At 46.2% G+C, this 18,343-nt stretch overlaps 1 protein-coding gene across 1 annotated transcript in view; it reads right to left on the bottom strand.

Moving 5' to 3' along the window:
* BMP7 (bone morphogenetic protein 7) overlaps positions 1 to 18,343 on the bottom strand; it is a 42,418-nt gene that overhangs the window by 3,818 nt on the left and 20,257 nt on the right. Inside the window, exons 2-5 of the mRNA XM_074553480.1 lie at positions 13,160 to 13,352; positions 2,841 to 2,989; positions 1,505 to 1,702; positions 187 to 263 (exon numbers count right to left, since the gene is read on the bottom strand). Of these exons, the coding sequence (XP_074409581.1) occupies positions 187 to 263; positions 1,505 to 1,702; positions 2,841 to 2,989; positions 13,160 to 13,352 (617 nt within the window). The remainder of the gene's footprint in view (positions 1 to 186; positions 264 to 1,504; positions 1,703 to 2,840; positions 2,990 to 13,159; positions 13,353 to 18,343) is intronic.

Genomic DNA, 18,343 nt, shown 5'->3' with positions numbered 1-18,343 from the left:
CTGTGCTGAGCTCCCAGCCAGCCTCCCACTAAATATTTGTATACCCAACTTAGCAGAAGCTCTTAAGCACGCTAAAGGCTGTAAACAATATTTTTCCCCTTCAGGATTTAAAATAAAAAACCTGTCAGTGGCTGTATCTCAGTGCTGCAGTTGACAAATGATGTGCCAGGGAACCCCAGGCCTTACCTGCCACCCCAGGTCCCTGAAGCTGACGTAGAGCTCGTGTTTCTTGCAAGCCTGTCGCTGGTCACTGCTGCTGTTCTCTGTGAGGGGACAATGGTGGCCATGAGCTCAGCAGGGAGTGAGGCATTGCTGCTCATCTGGTGCACTTACAGCTGGCTTTTTAGGTGTTTTGGTAATATAATAATGGCTGGGTTCAACATATATGAAATGCACTTCTGGCTTTTTAGTGCAAAGCCAAAAAAGACCTGGGAAAGTAGGGGTTTTATCTTAATTTTTTTCCCCTGGACTTCCTCTGACCTCCTAATAGCAACACACAGATCATTCTGATTATTGCCTATAAATAACAGGAGAATCGGTGCAGTTTTAAAGTTTTGTCCATCCTGAACACATAGCCTGAGCTGAAGGCCCAGGTAGAAAGAATGGCTCAGGGAGAATTTCATCACTGACAGGGTGATGGAAGGAGCTGCCAGGAATGCAGTGGAGCTGCCAGGGATGCACCCCCATCTCTGGAGGTGTTCAAGGGACTGGACGTGGCACTCGGTGCACTGGGCTGCTTGGCAAGGTGGGACTTAGTCACAGGTTGGACTTGATGATCTTGGAGGTTTTTCCAACCTTAATGATTCTATAAAAATGTGATTGGAAGCTCTGTTTTGCTTTTCCTTCTGCTCCTCACAAGCTCTCCTTGCGCTCAGTGGGGCACTCCCAGAAGCAGCTGGAATTTGCTGCTGCCTCAGCAGAGCCAGCCCTGAGCTGTGGCTCCTGCTGGGACCCTCATCAAGGGCCAGAACCTCCGAGGTATCACATAATTAAACCACATTTCTATTTCAAATGCTTGATGGAGTTTTCTTCCAAATTAGGAAGCACAGCTCCCCCAGAATAGCAGTGGTTATCCTGACAATGAATTGGTTTTCCTCTTCTATGCAAGAATTTTGGGACTGCTGTGCTTTTTAGGGCCTAAACTTAAAATCATGAGCTCTGGAAAATGAACAGTATTTGGATTCAGATACACTGATCACTTATCACTGATTGTTTTAACGTCATTATCTTCCATTTCAAAATGAGAATTTATTTCTTATGGGAGAAAAGGAGTTTTTCTGGGTAGGTGCTTGGGATATTTTTTTTAAATTTGAATTTAAGAAATCCCTCCATCTAACATAGGGAAAAGAATGTTTGTTTGAAGCCGCCATTTTTGGAACGACCCTAACCCCACACCATTTCAAACCAGCGGTGAACCAAAGTGACAACAAACAGATAACATGGGAGAAACCATTCCCACACCATCCCAGAGCCAGAACCGTGCTCCCAGGCAGCTGTGCTGTACCTGCAATGTTGGAGACCCGGAACGCCTCCTGGTTCTTTGGTGTTTTGGATCTGTTCTGGCTCCTCTGCTTGCTGCCCGTGGAGCGGATGCTGCGCAGGTGCACCTCGGTGGCCTTGAAGAAGGCCACGGTGAAGGGCTGCTTGTTCTGGGGGCCCTGCCTCCCAATGAGCCCCGCCAGCTTGGGGTTGATGCTTTGTCCTGCAAACACAACAGACTGGTGAGAGTTTTGTCCTGGTTTTATTCTGGTTTTATCCTGGTTTCATCTTGGCAGCCACCAGGATAACTCCTGGGAATGCCATCCACCCTCTAAAGACCTTAACGGGCAAAGCTGCTTCTGACACGAGCAGCTCAGCACAGCTAACTTCATGTGTGTAAAAGTTACATTAACTAGTCCTACACATAATTGTTTTAGCCCAAATCCGCTCAGCATTAGCTTTTCCTGCATTCTTTAGAGGGGTTTCTTCAAGTTCACCAACCTATAATTTGAAGTGATCCTGTAAAAGGAGCCGTAAAACTCAGCCCATAGGAACACTAAATTCCCACTGGAAGGTTATTAGCTTAAAATAAAAATGCCTTATATGAAATGCTGACAGAGTTCCAGATACAGCTCAGCTGAGAGAAACAAATGTTTAGAGGTATTTTGCTTATTGCTGCATCTTGCCACCGCCATACCTGATAACTTTGTACAAAACTCTGATTATCATCCATGATAATCATCATGATTTCATCATCATCCTTGTGCTCTAGAATAATTTGGTTTTTGGTAAAATTATAGGTTTCTCTGTAGAATTAAATCAATTATTTACAAAAAAGGCGAGGAGGGGGTGGCAGTGGGAAATTTCATGTTTCTCCTTGTTGCTTTTGAGGGATGTCTGGGTGCTGCTGTGCAATGCAGAGATAATATCCAGGATTATTCTGTCCCAAGACACTGAGGGCTGCTGCTAAATCCAAGTTATGGTTTTGTGATCCTTTTGCTAAGGCCTTGTCAGCCACAAATCAAACATGCCAAGGACAGCTGACATTTTCCTGGAGAAGCCCTGCAAGGCAGGCTGACCAGAGAGAGGGGGAAAAGGGCTCTCAGTTCATTCATTTTGTAAGATTTTTTTTTTAATAGACTGTATTTGCTTCATGATTACAGATCATATAACAGCAGATGCAATGAAAGGATGGGAGTTGATTTACTTTGATATTTTACTTCACTTAAAGCCTTGAGGATTGCCCGAGCATAAAGTGTTGCATCAAAATCCTGCTGTATTTACAGCCTATGACATTTAGTGCCTCCCCTGTCTGTGAATCATGGAACAGTCTCTGGTTTCTGCTGGGGTGTGACACTCACCATCAATGCCCTCCACAGAGAGCTGCAGGCCCAGGTTGTGCTGGGGATTCACCACCCAGTGGTTGCTGGTGGCGGTGATGTCGAACACCAGCCACCCTTCCTCTGCAGCCCAGATCGTCCTGGAGTCCAGCAGGAACAGATCTGAATCCCTGAAACAAAGAGCAGAATTCCCAGTTAGCCAGGATTTCCACTGGAGTCTCCACAAACATCCTTTAGGCAGCACAAGGGGTTGGGATTTCAGCAAGAGCTGGGCTGGTTTGTGTTCCCCTCCCATCACCCTCAGGTGAAACTTCTCCTCTATTCTCTTCAAAAAAGGGAGGATGGGTTGAAGCAGAGCTGAGCTGGTTTGGGGTTATTTTGCTGTTAACCTTGAGCTCCTGGTGAAACTTCGAAAAAACTTTTGCCAGGCCCAGATCTGCAGAATTACTGTTTGCATATGCAAATCCGGTAATTGGGCAGACAATGCTGCTCATTAGCCTTTCCACACATAATCTCCTGACTTTTATTCTTAACTGTAGTGTTGGTGCAAGCCAGCTGGAACAATGGTGTGCATACATTATCATATGTAATAGGTTTTTTTTAAATTTTCTCATCTGAGGTTACAGATAACTGATTGAGGCAATAACCCTCTGCACTGCTGTGGGTCACAATCTTTTTTCAATTCATTGCTTGGGTGTTTTTTTAAAGGCCACTGCTGGGTTACTCTAGCTGAAGAAATAATATCAGAAAATGGAAAAGATCCTAAATAGAGAGATTCTGTTCTTTTGAAAAAGGTGAAATTATTTCAGATTTACAAGACATTTCCTGGCATATTTCTGAAAAATTAGAATTTGAGAAAATACAGGTTCTGTAAAGGAAGGAGCCTTCTCTTATCAGAAAAGGAGGAGATAAAACTCAGATTTAAAAAATGGATGCTGTTGCAGTTCTTTTATAAAAAAATTACTTTAAAAGAAGAACAAAGACATGAGGTGGAAGTGTCTAGACAAGTCCTGTAAGAGCCTCTTTTGTGCCTGCAGTGAACAAACATGATAACTTGTTCAAGTGTAATTATACCCTTTTGAATGAAGAACTATCCTTGAAAAACCCTTTAATCACATCCTCAAAGCTTTAAAAGGCCTTATGAATTCGGTCACTATAGATTTGTCAGTGCAAATATGTATATTCAGCTTGCTTTACACAGTGCCTCTTGTTTGCATGAAACATCAAGTGATCAGAAATTAATCTGAGGAGAGCTGTTGGCATAAGGGCTTTTGATTCACAGCTTTTAGTGATTCTTTCTTCTTTGGCATACCAAGAAATTAGAAGCTTTTGTGCCACACAGAACAGGAATGGAGGGGTTTTTTTTTGCAGTGTTTTTATTGTTTATCTTTCTTTCAACCTTAGTGGGACAGAATGTGTAAGAGGTGATGCTTTCTTCTATGAGCTAAGGGGTGTCACCACCCACCTTTGATTGTGCTGGCTTATATGAAATTAAATTTCTGAAGTGAGTTCCTGCATGAAGGGCACATGGGCACAAGGCTCAGGGTGTGCAGGAAGAGGATTCTGTGTTTCTTCTCTAAAGTAGGAGAGATTTGGGTACCCCATGGCTGAATATGGAGTCAGTGCTGCTGAGGGTGCAATCAGTGCTTGGTTTTAAGCAAAGCTCTGCTTTGTGGAAGGAGGCCTACACCAGGGCTGGGTGCAATCAGTGCTTGCTTTCAAGCAAAGCTCTGCTTTGTGGAAGAAGGCCTACACCAGACTTGCAGCACCACCTCCTTGCCAAGGCAGAGGGGATCCTGTGGGAGTGTCTGGGGGGTGTTTGGGCCAAAGTGGGTGGCTCAGGAAGGGCTGGGGTGCAGCAGTGCTCAAGGCAGGTGTTGGGAGCTCAGTCAGCTCTGCTCCCAGGAAATCTGCAGTTAAACAGGATGGGTTTAACTCACATTAGTTACAGCAATGCAAGAAGCTTGAACTCCAACCAGGGCACAATTCTCCTGGGGTTCCATCCCCACCCAGGAGCGGTGGCCCCGTTCCCACAGCACAGGACAACTCCCACCCTGCCCTGTTTACACCACACTGACCCAAACACATCCCACAGGAGCCAGGGACCAGGCCGTTGCATGGATGGGCCCGTCCCAGTGGCTGAGGCCAAGTTTCCAGGAGTAAAGGGTGTTTTATTCACATAGTCCATTATTTCAGCATGGCCCCTGACTGGAACTCATGATTCACACAAGGTTTGGTTAACAGGGATTTGGCTCGCTTGGTTTTCTCCCCTTGTAGTTTGCAGGTTGATGATAGCAGCAATCATAATAATTTTTTTTTGTTTTTAGCTACTGCTCAACTGCAGTATTATTACTCAGAAAAAACAGCTTTTAAGCTTCCCATGCTGACATGATGCAATCAGGGGTAAGCAGACTACAAGAGGCATCAAGTACCAGGGTGAGTCAGTCTGGGAAATTGTATAATACATTTGTTTTCCTGTAGTTACAGCAATGTGCAAACAATAGGCCTGGAGGGGAAGCCCGAAGTGAGAGAGATCAAAGGGAGCCACTGAAGGGAAATGTCCTTCCCACACACACTTGGAACATTTGGACCCCAAAAAGCCCCGTGCTGGATGCCCTTTGGAGGAGTTCAAGCACTCCTGGCTTAGTGTTTTCTGGGTGGGATGCAGAACCTCACTGGTGCTGCAAGCAGAGGCTCCTGAGATGTGGCTCCTGTTCAGATGAAAAGAAACCTCTCGTTCTTTTCAAAAAGAAAACCTCCTTCAAGTGGAATGTCCTGCTCTCCAAAGACAGGCAAACAGCATTAAATCACCAGCTAATAGGCAGCCAGCCCTCGAGATATCCCTGTTGGACAAGACACAGTAAACAGAGCAGAGAAATGTTGTTCTGCTAAGAATTAAACATCATTTATTCTGAGGGCTCCCATCTAATGGCTTGTCACAGAAGGCAGTGCTGGTTCAGTCTAACTAACGTGGCTGCTTTGGGTTTTAGCTGAGAGATAAAGATCTGAGCCCAAAGAGAAAAGGTTTCTATGCACATCTCACTCCTGTACCTCAGTTTCACACTGTGTACTCACAGAGCATGTTCCTGGTCAGTGTGAATGATGGTTTTGCAGTAAGGAGGCAAAAAAAACCCTTTGGTTCCTTGGCCCTGCATTCAGCTCCTTCACTTTAGAATTTCAGTGCATGCAAGAAACTGTACTTGCTCTTTTTCCAGAGCAAGAGATAGGAAAGGCACATGATCCTCCTTTTACAGAAAAATTAGGCTGGGACATGGAAATGTTAATGTCTAGATTAGAGTTACATAAATTACAAAGTCTGGGTCCAGACCACAAGTATGTTCTGTTGAGACCACATCAAAATGGCTCAGCCTTCAAAGAACTGACATCAGCGGGAGTGTCAGAGCTTTGAGCAATGATAAAATTTGGGGCTTTCTGCTCGCCTGTCTCAAGCACCAGGCTCTCAGTGGAGCCTGAGATGAAGACAGGAGGTTGGCATTTACCTGCTGATGTCTTTGGTAGTGTCTCACACTGGATGCCAGACAGGAGAGTCACCTCCTGTTAGAAAGCACTCCCAAAAAAATTTGTCTACAGGTCATGTAAGTGCTGTGTGGTCTGTGAAACTTCCTGAGTGAACTTGTTTTCTGGGCTAGGGCTGAGTAACCAGCGCTGCAGCGTGAGGGTGGCTGGGCAGGATGCATGTGAGGTCGTGTCTGGGGAGCAGCTGCAGCTATGGAGGTGGAAGGGCTGACGGTGGTGAGGAGAGGGATCACAAATATTTAGTGAAGAGGAAAGAAGTGGAAGCTGGAAGAAGTGAGGATTGTGGGGGTAAGCACAGAAATAAGATAAAAAAAAATACAAATAAAGCAAAGAAGGGAAGGTGTGGGATAAAGGAAATTGTTGCAACATGGCAATTCTGAAATAAGAGAAAAGATTAACAACCATGAAGCTTCATGAAAATAGTATTTATGACTTCTTTGCTTTTTGCTGGGGTACTTTTTCAGTCCCTGGGATGCAGCTTGGTTTGAAGCCATAAACACTAGAAATATATGCAAAAATGATATTGCCTTGGTGAGTTGGGGCACAAGGAGAGCATGGATGAAAACATGAGAGACAGAAATTCTGCATTGGCAAGGGAACAGGAGATAAAACTCTGCATTTATCGACTATAATGCTGTAAGGTCTGCACTATTTTAGGCCAGTCCTGCCAAACAGTCCCTGCTTTTACATCTGTTTTCTTCACTCACTGTCCCCATCGTCAGCCCTGTTATTTCAAGCTGCTGCTTACAAGTGGCAGTAAACACTAATGAGCACTTCCAAGTGAGATAAAAATAAATGGGAAAAAGGACAGGCAACAGCAGTGAAGGTGACTCTTGGCAATTTCCATTACAGTGTAAGACAAGGTGATTCCTGTGACCAGGCAGGACTCTGTGCTGGCAGCAGCAGCTCCTGCTGCCCCTGACAGCATCAGGGACAGGGAATCCCTCAGCCCAAAGAGCATCCCTGGCAGCTGGGCTGCTCTGATCCCCCCTCTACCTGCAGGAATTCCAATATCAGTGCTTTAAACAGAAACCATTCAGAGGCACCTTGCAACAGCCTTTGGATGGCTTTACAAGTGTGGCTTAACCCTCCTGCTTCTGCTTTAAAGTAGGAAACACTTGAGGCATGGATATGTTGAATTCTCGTTGATTCAGCATGCAAACCACAGTGTCTAAGGCAGGAGCACAATCCTCTCCTCTCAATTCATATTCTGACCCTAGTGGGGCTGTTTGGGTCACAGGCACAGGGCAAGGACAGAGCTGGCATGGGGAAAGGGGTTATTCACGTCCAGGTTTGAGCAGGTGGAGGGAGGAGAAGGCAAAAAGAGCATCCTGGCAGGGTGAGAGGAGATGTGGGGCTAGAAGACATCTGTTTGGATTAAAAACCTGCCCTATCCAGATTCCAGCTTGCTTGGTGTCATTGCCTAAAGTCAGCTGCAGCTGTCCAAAGACAAGCTTAGGAAAATATTTTTCAGACTTTCCTACTTTGAGAGGGCCCCAGGATCTCCCTGGGCCTCTCCCTGGCACGTTTGCAACACCCTCTGTACACAGACCTGATGCAGCCCTCCTCCCACACCTTCCCTGCCCCGTGCCTGGGATCCCCTGCTTATCCTCCCCTCTCCCTCCCCACTGATAAGAGCTCTCCCCACTGATAACAGCTCTCCCCGTGACCCCAGGCAGGAGCCACCAGCAAAGCACAGCCCAGGGGCTCTGCCAGGTAAAGGGATGTCCACAGCAGGAATTCAGTTTGCTAGGGGTGTTTTCCAAGGGTTGGCCTGAAAACTGGCTATACTGGTAGTGAAACAGATCTGTGTAAATTCCGCTGAATCTAGGGGAAAATTAAATTCACTTTAAAATTGCAGCAGATTCTTAATTCTGCTTTGTGCGCTTCAAGTAGCTGTGTTGCCTTTCTTAGACAGTGTTGGTGAAGGGTAAGATCTCGATCTCAGAGGCTGATTAAAAGTGGCAATGGAAGTTTGTTACTGAGATGCAACATCTTTCCTAAACATGAAGCCTGTTGTAAAAACAGTGCTGGGAGAAATGAGGTTTTACACATATCCCTGACGCTTTCTGTACAGCTGTTTCTGCTCAGCATTGAGGGGCTGTTCTTCAGTGCATCACTTCCCCAGCAAGGACCCACTGGGGTATGCAAAATGCCTCCTGCAGCTCCTCAGGTGCCTGTGAAGAGTTGTGCCTTGCCAAGTTCAAGATTTGTCAAAGGTTTTGCAGGCTGCAGTGGCTTTTAGGAATGGTCTGAAGGAGAAAACCAGATACAGTCTGTTCTTGGAGAGCTGCAGGATCTCTATGCTCAAATTCCCTCGTTACTTGCTGAGAGATAAATGAGTGAATTGCAGATAAATCACCAAAAATTATAATCAAATTAATTGTTGGTATTTGTAGGTACTGTCATGGTGCTGGGGCACATCATTAAACCCAAATGTGCTGTGCTGCACCATCCTCAAAATGCTCACACTGGCGCTTAAAAAAGTGGGGAAAAAGGACAGGCATCACACTGGCACTTAAAAAAGCCCCCAAAACGAAGGCACATCTGCTTTATGGGCTGGGTGGGCCCAAGTCTTTCTTAGGTACTAGAATTACATGTTTCAACCCACAGCATGGAACCAGACTCCAGGGAATGGCAGAAAGGGGTCTGGAGAGGGGCTCAGGTTTGATCTGCTGCAGCAGTGCTGTAGTTTGAAGCTCAGGCTAAAGGGTTCCAGCTGCAAGTCAAACCCAGGAATGCATCCTGCAAGATCTGATTTTTCTGTAGGGCTGGTAACATGAGCATTCAAATCACTGCCTTTGAAGCCCTGGAATCCATAATGGCCACAAAGTGAACATGTAACAACTACATTTCAATTACCAAAGGCTGGTCAAGTACCTGGTTTTATTCTCTCCAGTAACAAAACTCCCATCGACTTCAAAGGGGCTGGGATTCACTCTGCAGTGCAAGAGCTGGGTCCAACGAAATAGGAGATGTAACTCTGGGATGAGGTATTTCAGCTTCAAAAGGTGCAGACAGAAAAGCAGGATGGAGCTCTGAGCTTTAGGGCATCTCTACAGTCTGCATTTTTTCTGCAGGGTAATTAACTGAGGGGGATGCCCTGACTGAGCACTGGGATCTGCTTTTCTCTCCCTCCTTTTCTGGGGGAGGAGATTTGAGCAGCCCCAGGCTCCCCATGGCCACCTTCCCACTGAGGAGTTTGTCACCTCAAACCTGGACTGCATGTCCTGTTGCTCTCAAGCCAGGCACTGGCTTTGTCCGACACCTTCCCAGGCTTTTGGGTGAGTGAGCCCTGACGTCCAAACAGAAGTTGGACATGACTCACTGGACTTTGAGCTATGCACTTGAGAGCTTTGAGGCATGTTATACCAGTTAAAACATCATCAGTGTTTGTGATATTTGGGACATTTTTGTTCATGAATGTACTTGTTTGCCTAAAGTGAATAGCTGATGCTGTGTGCCTAAAGAATGCTGTGCACGCCTTTCCATCGAGGAGATGCTGCCAGTTTGAAGAGCTTGCCTTGCAAGGAAAGATTTGGAAAAGTGAGAAGGAATATTTGATCACTTAGCCTGATTTCCTACAAACACCTGTAATAATATCTTCAGTCTGACAGAGATGTAATTCCTGGCAGTCCAAAGTCATGAACGGCATCTCCTCTGCTGCAAAGGGAGGGCTGGGCACTCATTTTTGCTGCCAGGGCTGTTAGGCTGAGCAGGATGGGGGAGAGCTTCTACCCTGCAAACATTGAGCTGCTGAGGGGCAGGATTTCAGGAACAGCCTGCTGGGGGTGCAGCTGTTGCTCTGGAAACACCTAAGCCTGTATTTTTCACTGACAATGAAGTGCACACAGGAGATGTTGCTGGTTAGATCCCTCCAACCTGTCTGAACTCGTGAAGCCATTAACTGAGCTCCTCATACCTCTGCTTTCCGTGAGCTGAGGGCACCATCACACCCTCCAAACTGGAGGCTCTTGTGTGGTTTAACTGAAAATCCTGCCTGCAGCTCATCCCACAGAGGAAAATCTCTCAGTGCCCCTCAGGCTGAGCTCTCCCTGTGCTCTGGGAGCTGCTCTGCTCTCTGCTCTATGTGTGAGGATGCTGAGCTGCCCCACACAGCCTGCAGAATTGCAGGGTCAGCTCTCAAAAGGCAATGCTCTGTGTCAGGAGAGCCCTGGCAGGAGGAAACCCAAAAGCAGCAGAGGTTTCCCTGCCTGCGTGGGGCGGAGGGCTTGGCTTTGTTTTGCTCTTGTTGCTAACAACGTCAGATGGGGCTGACTTTCCAGAGCTCAGGATGAGACAAACAGCCAAGGAAGCATCAAAGTCAATGGGTGTTTTTTGATCAACACTGGAGAGGGTTTGTTTTCTTTCTGCACTTGCCCAATGACACACTGACTTGGATGACTGGGCTGTGACAGAGCCGGGTGGAAAATGTCAGTGGAAAAATGCAGAAAAAGAGCAAATATTTTTACAAATGGTAGGGACAATATTTTTACCTTTGGTCAATCCAAACCAACAGGAATATTTTTTCAGGACAAACTGTTCAAAACTCACCACAGCCTGTGCCAAAATGTATGCAAAAGGGGAATATGCATGAGCACTCATTAAAAATAGCGTTGCTGTGGTGAATATGATGCAGTAAAATTGCATCTAGTCCTGTGGCTGGAACATCTGTATAATTAGCAAGATTCCTCACCTCTTCCAGACCGTGGTTGATGTATATGCCCACCCTTTGCATACATTTATTTTCCTTTAGGAGTTGGAATTAGTGGATGAGAGTTTGCAGAAGCATTTGCTGCTCCCCAGCAGTGCCTCCCCATCCTCTCTGAACAAAGTTGTAACAACCTTTTGGATGCACCATGGTAAAATTAAGATATCAGATCTCACTCTGACTCTGTCAGTAGGATTCCTAGTGGGCACCTCACTCATCAGGACCCGAGGGGGAACTGCCCTGGCATCTGATGAGGGAGGAAGGTCATTTACCCCAGAACAGATTCCTGGCCGTTCCCAGTGCCCTGGCACTCAGGTTGGTGCCTCCTCCTCTGCCAGCACATCTACAAGACTGGAAGGCCATCCCTTCAGGCTAAATAACCCACTCAGGAAAGGCAGCAAAGGGAGGCTGCTGCCTCTGGAGCGGCCTGAGAGGGAATAAACTGAAATGCTTAGGGTGAGCAGGACATCTGATGGGCCCTGTGCACAGCTCTGGCTTGGTGCCTTCTCCTTTAAGGAAGACCTGGTTAAAATGTACATTTTGAATTAGCACTGTTTGATAAAAATATATTTAGTTTTAGAACAGTCCCCAAACACTGCAAATAATTGCATCATTAGAAATGCCAGGAGAACCATGAGTTTTAAGCTATAAAATCAGAATTTCAGATGTGGAAGAAAACACACCAGTGGTTAAATATTTTTACCATCCAGCAAAGCTGGTAGAAATTCTCACCATTAAAAAAAAGTTGACAAGGTTTCCTGACATATTTCAATTTTTTCTGCATTTTTATTAGCTCTTATAAAACTATAAAGCCAGAGTCCTGATTATACTTTTTTTTCTTACCCTTTTGGACTTTCCACTTTTTAAATCCCTAGTGTTTCTCTTTTCATAAACCTAAATTAGAACTGTGGTATTATTAGCCCATATTTAGTAGTCCTAAAGAATAACTTCTGACTAGAATGTGACTGTAAATACTTTTCACATAAATAAATGCAATCTACTTTTGGTAGGATTTGTATGTGAAAGAAATCTGTGCAAATGAAACTAAGTGCCTTTGATAAGTGGTTTGGGATTGCTGATTAATTGGAACTAAAACCAGATGAGAAAATTGAACATATGTTCTTATTCAAGTTCCCTGGAGGATTTGTCAGGGAGCTTGGCATACATTAATAATTGCTTGGAAGGGATTTAATAGCTCATCTTGTAGTTTTGCACATGCAAAACAATCAGTCAATATTAAAAGCATGGTGTCATCTGTCTTTGTTAATTAGGGAGCTTGAATGCCTTTGATAATAAGGGCTAGTAATTAAGCTACAATTCCAAAGGAAGCATTTGGGTTTGCCACCTCAGGATCCATCAGGGGCAGGAGGAAGGGGGAATTTCTTGCAGAAATCTTGAGATATTCCTGGTTTATGATACTTATTCTGCACTAGCACACAACCAGGTCACTGAGTGCTCCCAGAGGGCAGAGCAGGAGTGCTGGGGATGCAGCCTGGGGCACAGGGAGGCTCCCAGGGCATCTCTCCTTGGTTTGCCACCTCAGGATCCATTGGGACAGGAGGAAATGGGGATTTCTTCCAGAAATCTGGAGATATTCCTGGTTTATGATAGTTTTTCTGCACTAGCACATGGCACAGTGCTCCCAGAGGGCAGAGCAGGACTGCTGGGGATGCTCCCTGGGGCATGGGGAAGCTCACAGGGCATCTCTCCTTGGGTTTGCCAATTAAGCTACAATTCTAAAGAAAGCATTTGAGTTTGCCACCTCAGGATCCATCAGGGACAGGACGAAGGGGGGGATTTCTTGCAGAAATCTTGAGATATTCCTGGTTTATGATACTTATTCTGCACTAGCACACAACCAGGCTACTGAGTGCTCGCGGAGGGCAGAACGGGGTGGGGATGATCCCTGGGCCATGGGGAGGCTCCCAGGGCACTTGTGCCCACACCACAACACTCAGGAGCTGCTGCAGCAGCATCACTGGGATCCCCTGCCCACCCCAATGCCAAACGCAGCCCCTCGTGTGCTGATGGCCACAGGCTCTGTGAGAGCCCTGGCTGTGCCCTCAGCAGGGTGTGCCCGTGGGTGCCTCACCTCCCCGGGTGCTCCTGCAGGACCTGGTAGACGCTGATCTGGAAGGTTTCGTTGTCGAAGCGCTCGCGGATGAAATCCTTGTAGATCCTGAACTCGGCCGCCGTCACCGCCTCCCCCTCGGGGATCCGCGAGAGGTCGAACCTGAACTCTCGGTAGTGGCAGCGCTGGTGGTGGAACTCCCTGTCATGCTCCACTGGAACAGAAAACAGCCCATTAGGCACCTGCTTTGTTCCCCTTCCCTCGCCAGCAAACACCCTCCGAGCTGCCACAACAGACAAGGGCGGGAATATCTGATGGCAGCACCTCGGGGGCTGCTCAGATCACCAAAGCACAGAGGAAATACCTGCCTCTATCTGGGTTATTATGGGCATATATGTGTTTATCAGGCTCCCTTTGGAACAGTTTCACAGTTGGCTGGCACAGGGGGCCATTGTGTTTTAATGATTTTTGGCAGCTTTGTGCCTGACAAGTGACTCTGGACATTTGCCACCGATAACGACCGAGCTGCTGTGGGAAGGAGCTGAGACAAACAGATGGGGCTTTTCAGGAGTGCTGGTTCTCAGCCTGGCTCTGCTCCTGACAGTCACACACACACATACCCACACTCTATAGACACAAATTCCAGCCCTCGAGGCTTTTCATGCCAGTGACCCACATTTGGTGCCAGCTGAACTCATCACGAGCTCACGGCTCCTCTCTGTAGGGTCAAAGCTTTCATTTTAAAGGATCTTTAGTGATCAGGGCTGTGAAGCAACTGTTCAAAGTGAGGGCTTCCTTCCACCTCCCAACCCTGACTGTGAAATAACAAGTGCTGGTGTTGGGATGTGTGCTGTCCCAGGGGGTGACAGGCCTGCCTGTCCCCTGATGGAAGCTGGTGGTCCCCTGTAACCCTGCTTGTGGCACGGAAGCAGGGGTCAGTGTTGGGAGGAAACAAAGACTTCAATCCAGTCCTGCAGCAGGGGGGAGGAGAGGTGTCAGTGCCCCAGCCCAGCACAGGAGGCTAGGCACCCTTCTTGGAACAAATTCCAAATTAAACAGACAAGTCAGACAAAGGAGAAGGGGGAAACGGAGCTGTAAGGGGATGAACTGACTCGCCCAAGGTCACAACGCATGACATTTTAAGAGCTGAGGTTTGAACCAGGGACTTCCTATATGTCCCAGTCCTGTCGTCTGTCCACTTGACCTCTCTGCAGCTCGAGTGCACAATTCAAGTAGTTAGCTCTGAGATTTCCTTGGCCAGGAATGTGTGTCTTCCTACAGGCCTGATTTTGCTTCTGGCAGCAGCAAATCCATTGTGTAAATCCATTGACTTAAAGGGAATTACTCCTGAAAAAAAGAGGAGTTCCAAGCGTGGCTCTGGACAGTGCTGTTTAAATTGACAGCTCTGCATGGCACAAACACAGCTCAGGGTTTGTGAGTCCGTGGCCAGGGTGTCCCCACGGCAGGGACAGAGCTGGGGAGGCTCTGGGAGCGGGGCTGTGTCCAAGCACGGAGCAGGTTCAGCACTGCTTTGCTGGCTGAGGCTCAGCCCCTGGCCATGGACTCTTCCTCCTCTCTCACATCCCTTCTGAGAGGAGTCCAGTTTGCCACTGTGTGATTGCTGCTCAGGGAAATGCTTCAGAGCTCTTACTCATAGCTGGGATTCATCTTAGAGGAGCTTTTTAGGTATGAAACCTCTACACTTTCCAAGGCAAAGGTGGTTAAGTTTAGCAAATGGTTTTATGTGTTGAGTGCTCTCTGTTGCACCTCTGCTAAAACATCTCAGGGGCAACATTTGGTGTCTCTTACCCTGATGTGGAGGAATATTGTGAATATTCACCAGTGTTTGTGAAAGACTTGGCAGGCTACAACTGCCCTGGACGTGCTAGCAACACTATTAAACGAGCCTCAATCCCTCTCCTCCAAAGTACTCCTAGCAGAATAAGATATAAAGAGCATAATTTCAGCTTTAAAGGAATTTATCTGCAACTAAATTAAAATGGAATGAAAAATACTTTAATATGGAATCCCTCCTTTAACCACAAATTTAGAAGAATGAGTATAATGCTGTGTGGGTTTAGTCGCAGCTGTTAGCAGTAGGATGTACCAACATGATTTGCTTCCAAAGACATGGGAAGGCTGAATTTCCAGAGGAAGGTGGGTGCAGCTTTTTAGTATATGTGTGATGACAACTGCATCAACCAACACTGGCCTTTAGCTGCACTTTATACACAAGGTCTGACAACAAGCACATGAAGATGAAACTTTTTGGGGTGCTGCTAAAGGTCACAGCAATTCCCACTGCTGAGCCCTAGAAAAAATGTGTCGTGTTAGTATGAAAAATTAACAGCCAGGGTCATAAAATAAAGAGCCCCAAAGTTTGAACTTTCCCATGCTTTGCAGATGTTTGGATATAGGGTTTTGGCCTGAGCCATCTTTAGTGTTAAAGCAAACATTCCTGTGGCTATAGTCATTAAGATCATGAAAATATGTGGATATGTAACTGAAGAAAGAATCCCAAGAAACCCTTCAACTCAGTGTTTATTGTTTTTCCCCTTTTTCTTTGCACTCTGGACCTATCTGCTGACCCAGAAGTAACAAATCCTTTCAGAACTAATTTATGAGAAACACTGACCCTGAATCAACATCTGTTAGATGACTGCAGTAAATCTTATTACATAATTAAACACCAAAATCTATGTTAAAATAACGTTAAGGGTCTGACTCGAACTCATAAAAGCAAGACTCTTCATTATGAAGGCTGAAATCCTATCCCCAAGTCCTGCTGCTGTGTGCTGGTATTCGGGAACATGTGGTACAGTATATCCGATCAAGCACTTTCTGCAGACCCCTGTAATACCCTAAGCGCAACAGCACGGGGTAAGCAGGGGAGCATTCAAGGAGCCTGAGTTTCCTGGGTTTGATGGGTGTTAGACCTCTGACAATGCTGCAACTGGGTCATTTCCAGTTAATTACCTGAGGAGTTGCAAGGGGGAGAGTGGGGGGAGAGCTTAAGAAAAAAGGCAAGGGGGAATAGTGGTATTTTAAGTGTTCACTGAAACAGTTCAAGAGAATTGCTGCAGCATTTCTTTGGATGTGACTGTAGTTTTGCATCTTGCAAAGACGCAATTCTTTGCATCTTTGGATGTGATTTTGTAGCTCCTCCATTAGATTTATAAAATCCATGATTCCTATTGATATAATGACCATAAGAACAACTTTTTGGTCATCCTTGAAGGACTTAATCTCAGCTGTTTGTTCACCATTAAATTAATGTTAAATGCTCCCTTAAAACACATCAAGCATTTTGAGTATTTGCTGGATATGCTTCATAGCCCTTCTGCCCACAGAACTTCAACTCATCTTTGTCCCAGGCTCATAGTTCTCACAAATCTACTACCCAAAGGCTTTGGTGAATGGTTTTAGCTCAGATGCTAATTTCAAACATTGGAAATTCCAGCTCACAATTCAAATGCCTTGGCAAGGCAGCTGCTTGGAGAGGAAGCCAAAGCTCTGGATGCGCAATCAAAGGTTGTAAAATAGGAAAAGGAAGAACACCCTTGAAAAATAATTCTGCTGTGAAACAGACTATGTGCCCTGACTGTGGGAAAACAGGGCATTTCCTCTCCCTGAAAAACAATCCCAAGTCACCCACAGGTGATGCGTGTGAGCCTCTCCTCATTCTCAGAAGCGGCATTGCATTCTGGAGGCACAGCCACTGCAGACAAATTCTAACTCAATTTGGCCTAATTTAACACAGGGCTTAATCTGAGGCCTAATTTAACACAGGGCTCTAAAATTGCTGGTGTAAAATAACCCTTGGCATGGTGAGTGTGGCAGTCAATTGGGGCTCTGGTGGATGAGGATCATCAGGCACTCCCCCTGGCACAGTCCTTGGGAAAGGTGGAGAGAGTGGGAGCTGTGGGATGGAGGAGGACATCAGATGCATGAGAAAATAAGCAAGACGCCAGAAATTGTGGGGGAACAACTAAGGAGATGCAGCCAAAACAAGGAATATCTCAGGCTGGTGGTTATCAGTGGCTTGGCCACACCTGTCACAAACATGCAAGTCAGATCAGCACCTCTGAAAGCCTGGCCTTGCTATCTGAGCAGGATCTGAGTGCTGCTCTATCTGACACAGAGAGGGCTCCCAGCCCTCTGAAGTCCTTTGTGTCTCCAAGGCTCTGTTGTGGCCTGGTGGTGATGCAAGAGGGGGCAGGACAGAGTTGTGCAACTGCCAGGGATGGTTAAAGCAAACAGGATGGGCACATGTGCTCAGGTGTGAGGCAGCCAGGTATCAGATCCAAAAATATGGGAAAGCTGGAGATAAAATGTCAACAAATACTGGGTGCTTGTCGTGGCGTGTGCTGAAGATACAGAACTTAAAAACATCAGCAGACAGGGATGGAACAGTGTGGCTGGTGATATTTAGAACTTGCAGCCATACAGTTAATGCCTGTACCAAAAAAATAATGTTGGATAGAAAACCTTGAGGTTCTGGTTTAGCATCCAGGCGCCCAAGCTTCCAAAGCAAATGACACATCAGCATAAAGCTGGAAACTTCAGCTGATCCCATGTTTGGTCATTTTCACAGCAAAATATGTTGAGGTTAGAAATAAACTGACTCCAACTCTTTGCAGCCCTTTTGTGAATCTCTGCTGGCAAGGGCAAAGCCACCCTGAGCTAATTCTGCACACCTGGTTGGACTTTGGGGTGGTGTCAGGGATTGCTGGTGGCCAGGCCTGCCTCGTGACACAGGGATTATGGTGGGCCACAGCTTGCAGTGTTTTTATTTCTCCCCACACATCCCAGCTCAGCCCAGGGACCCAGCACAGCAGCACCAGGCCAGCCACCAGCCCCAGGTGTTCAACAAAGGGCTAGGGAATCACAGCGAGAATTTTCCCCAAGAATGACTGTGCTAAAATAATTATTATTGAAGAATTAAAGAGCTTATCTAAATGCCAGGCAAGTCAATAGAAATATTTTCACTAATTTCAATGGATTTCACAAGAGGCCAATCTCCCTGCTTAGGTATTTTTACTCTCTTGTTTTCTGAAGATGCAAAAAACTGGTTTTCAGAAAGAAACTCAACATTAGATGAATATATTTCGTTCTCAGGTTGCCAAACTGGGAAAGCTTTGGTAATTCCACAGCTCTTCCTCCCTGGCACATTTGGGTGAGGCACTTAGAATACACTTTGAATAT

Source organism: Zonotrichia albicollis, chromosome 17, assembly GCF_047830755.1.
Source record: "Zonotrichia albicollis isolate bZonAlb1 chromosome 17, bZonAlb1.hap1, whole genome shotgun sequence".
Lineage (NCBI taxonomy): Eukaryota > Metazoa > Chordata > Aves > Passeriformes > Passerellidae > Zonotrichia > Zonotrichia albicollis.
Note: the sequence above shows the minus strand (reverse complement) of the source record. Positions and strands in the feature narration are given on the sequence as shown.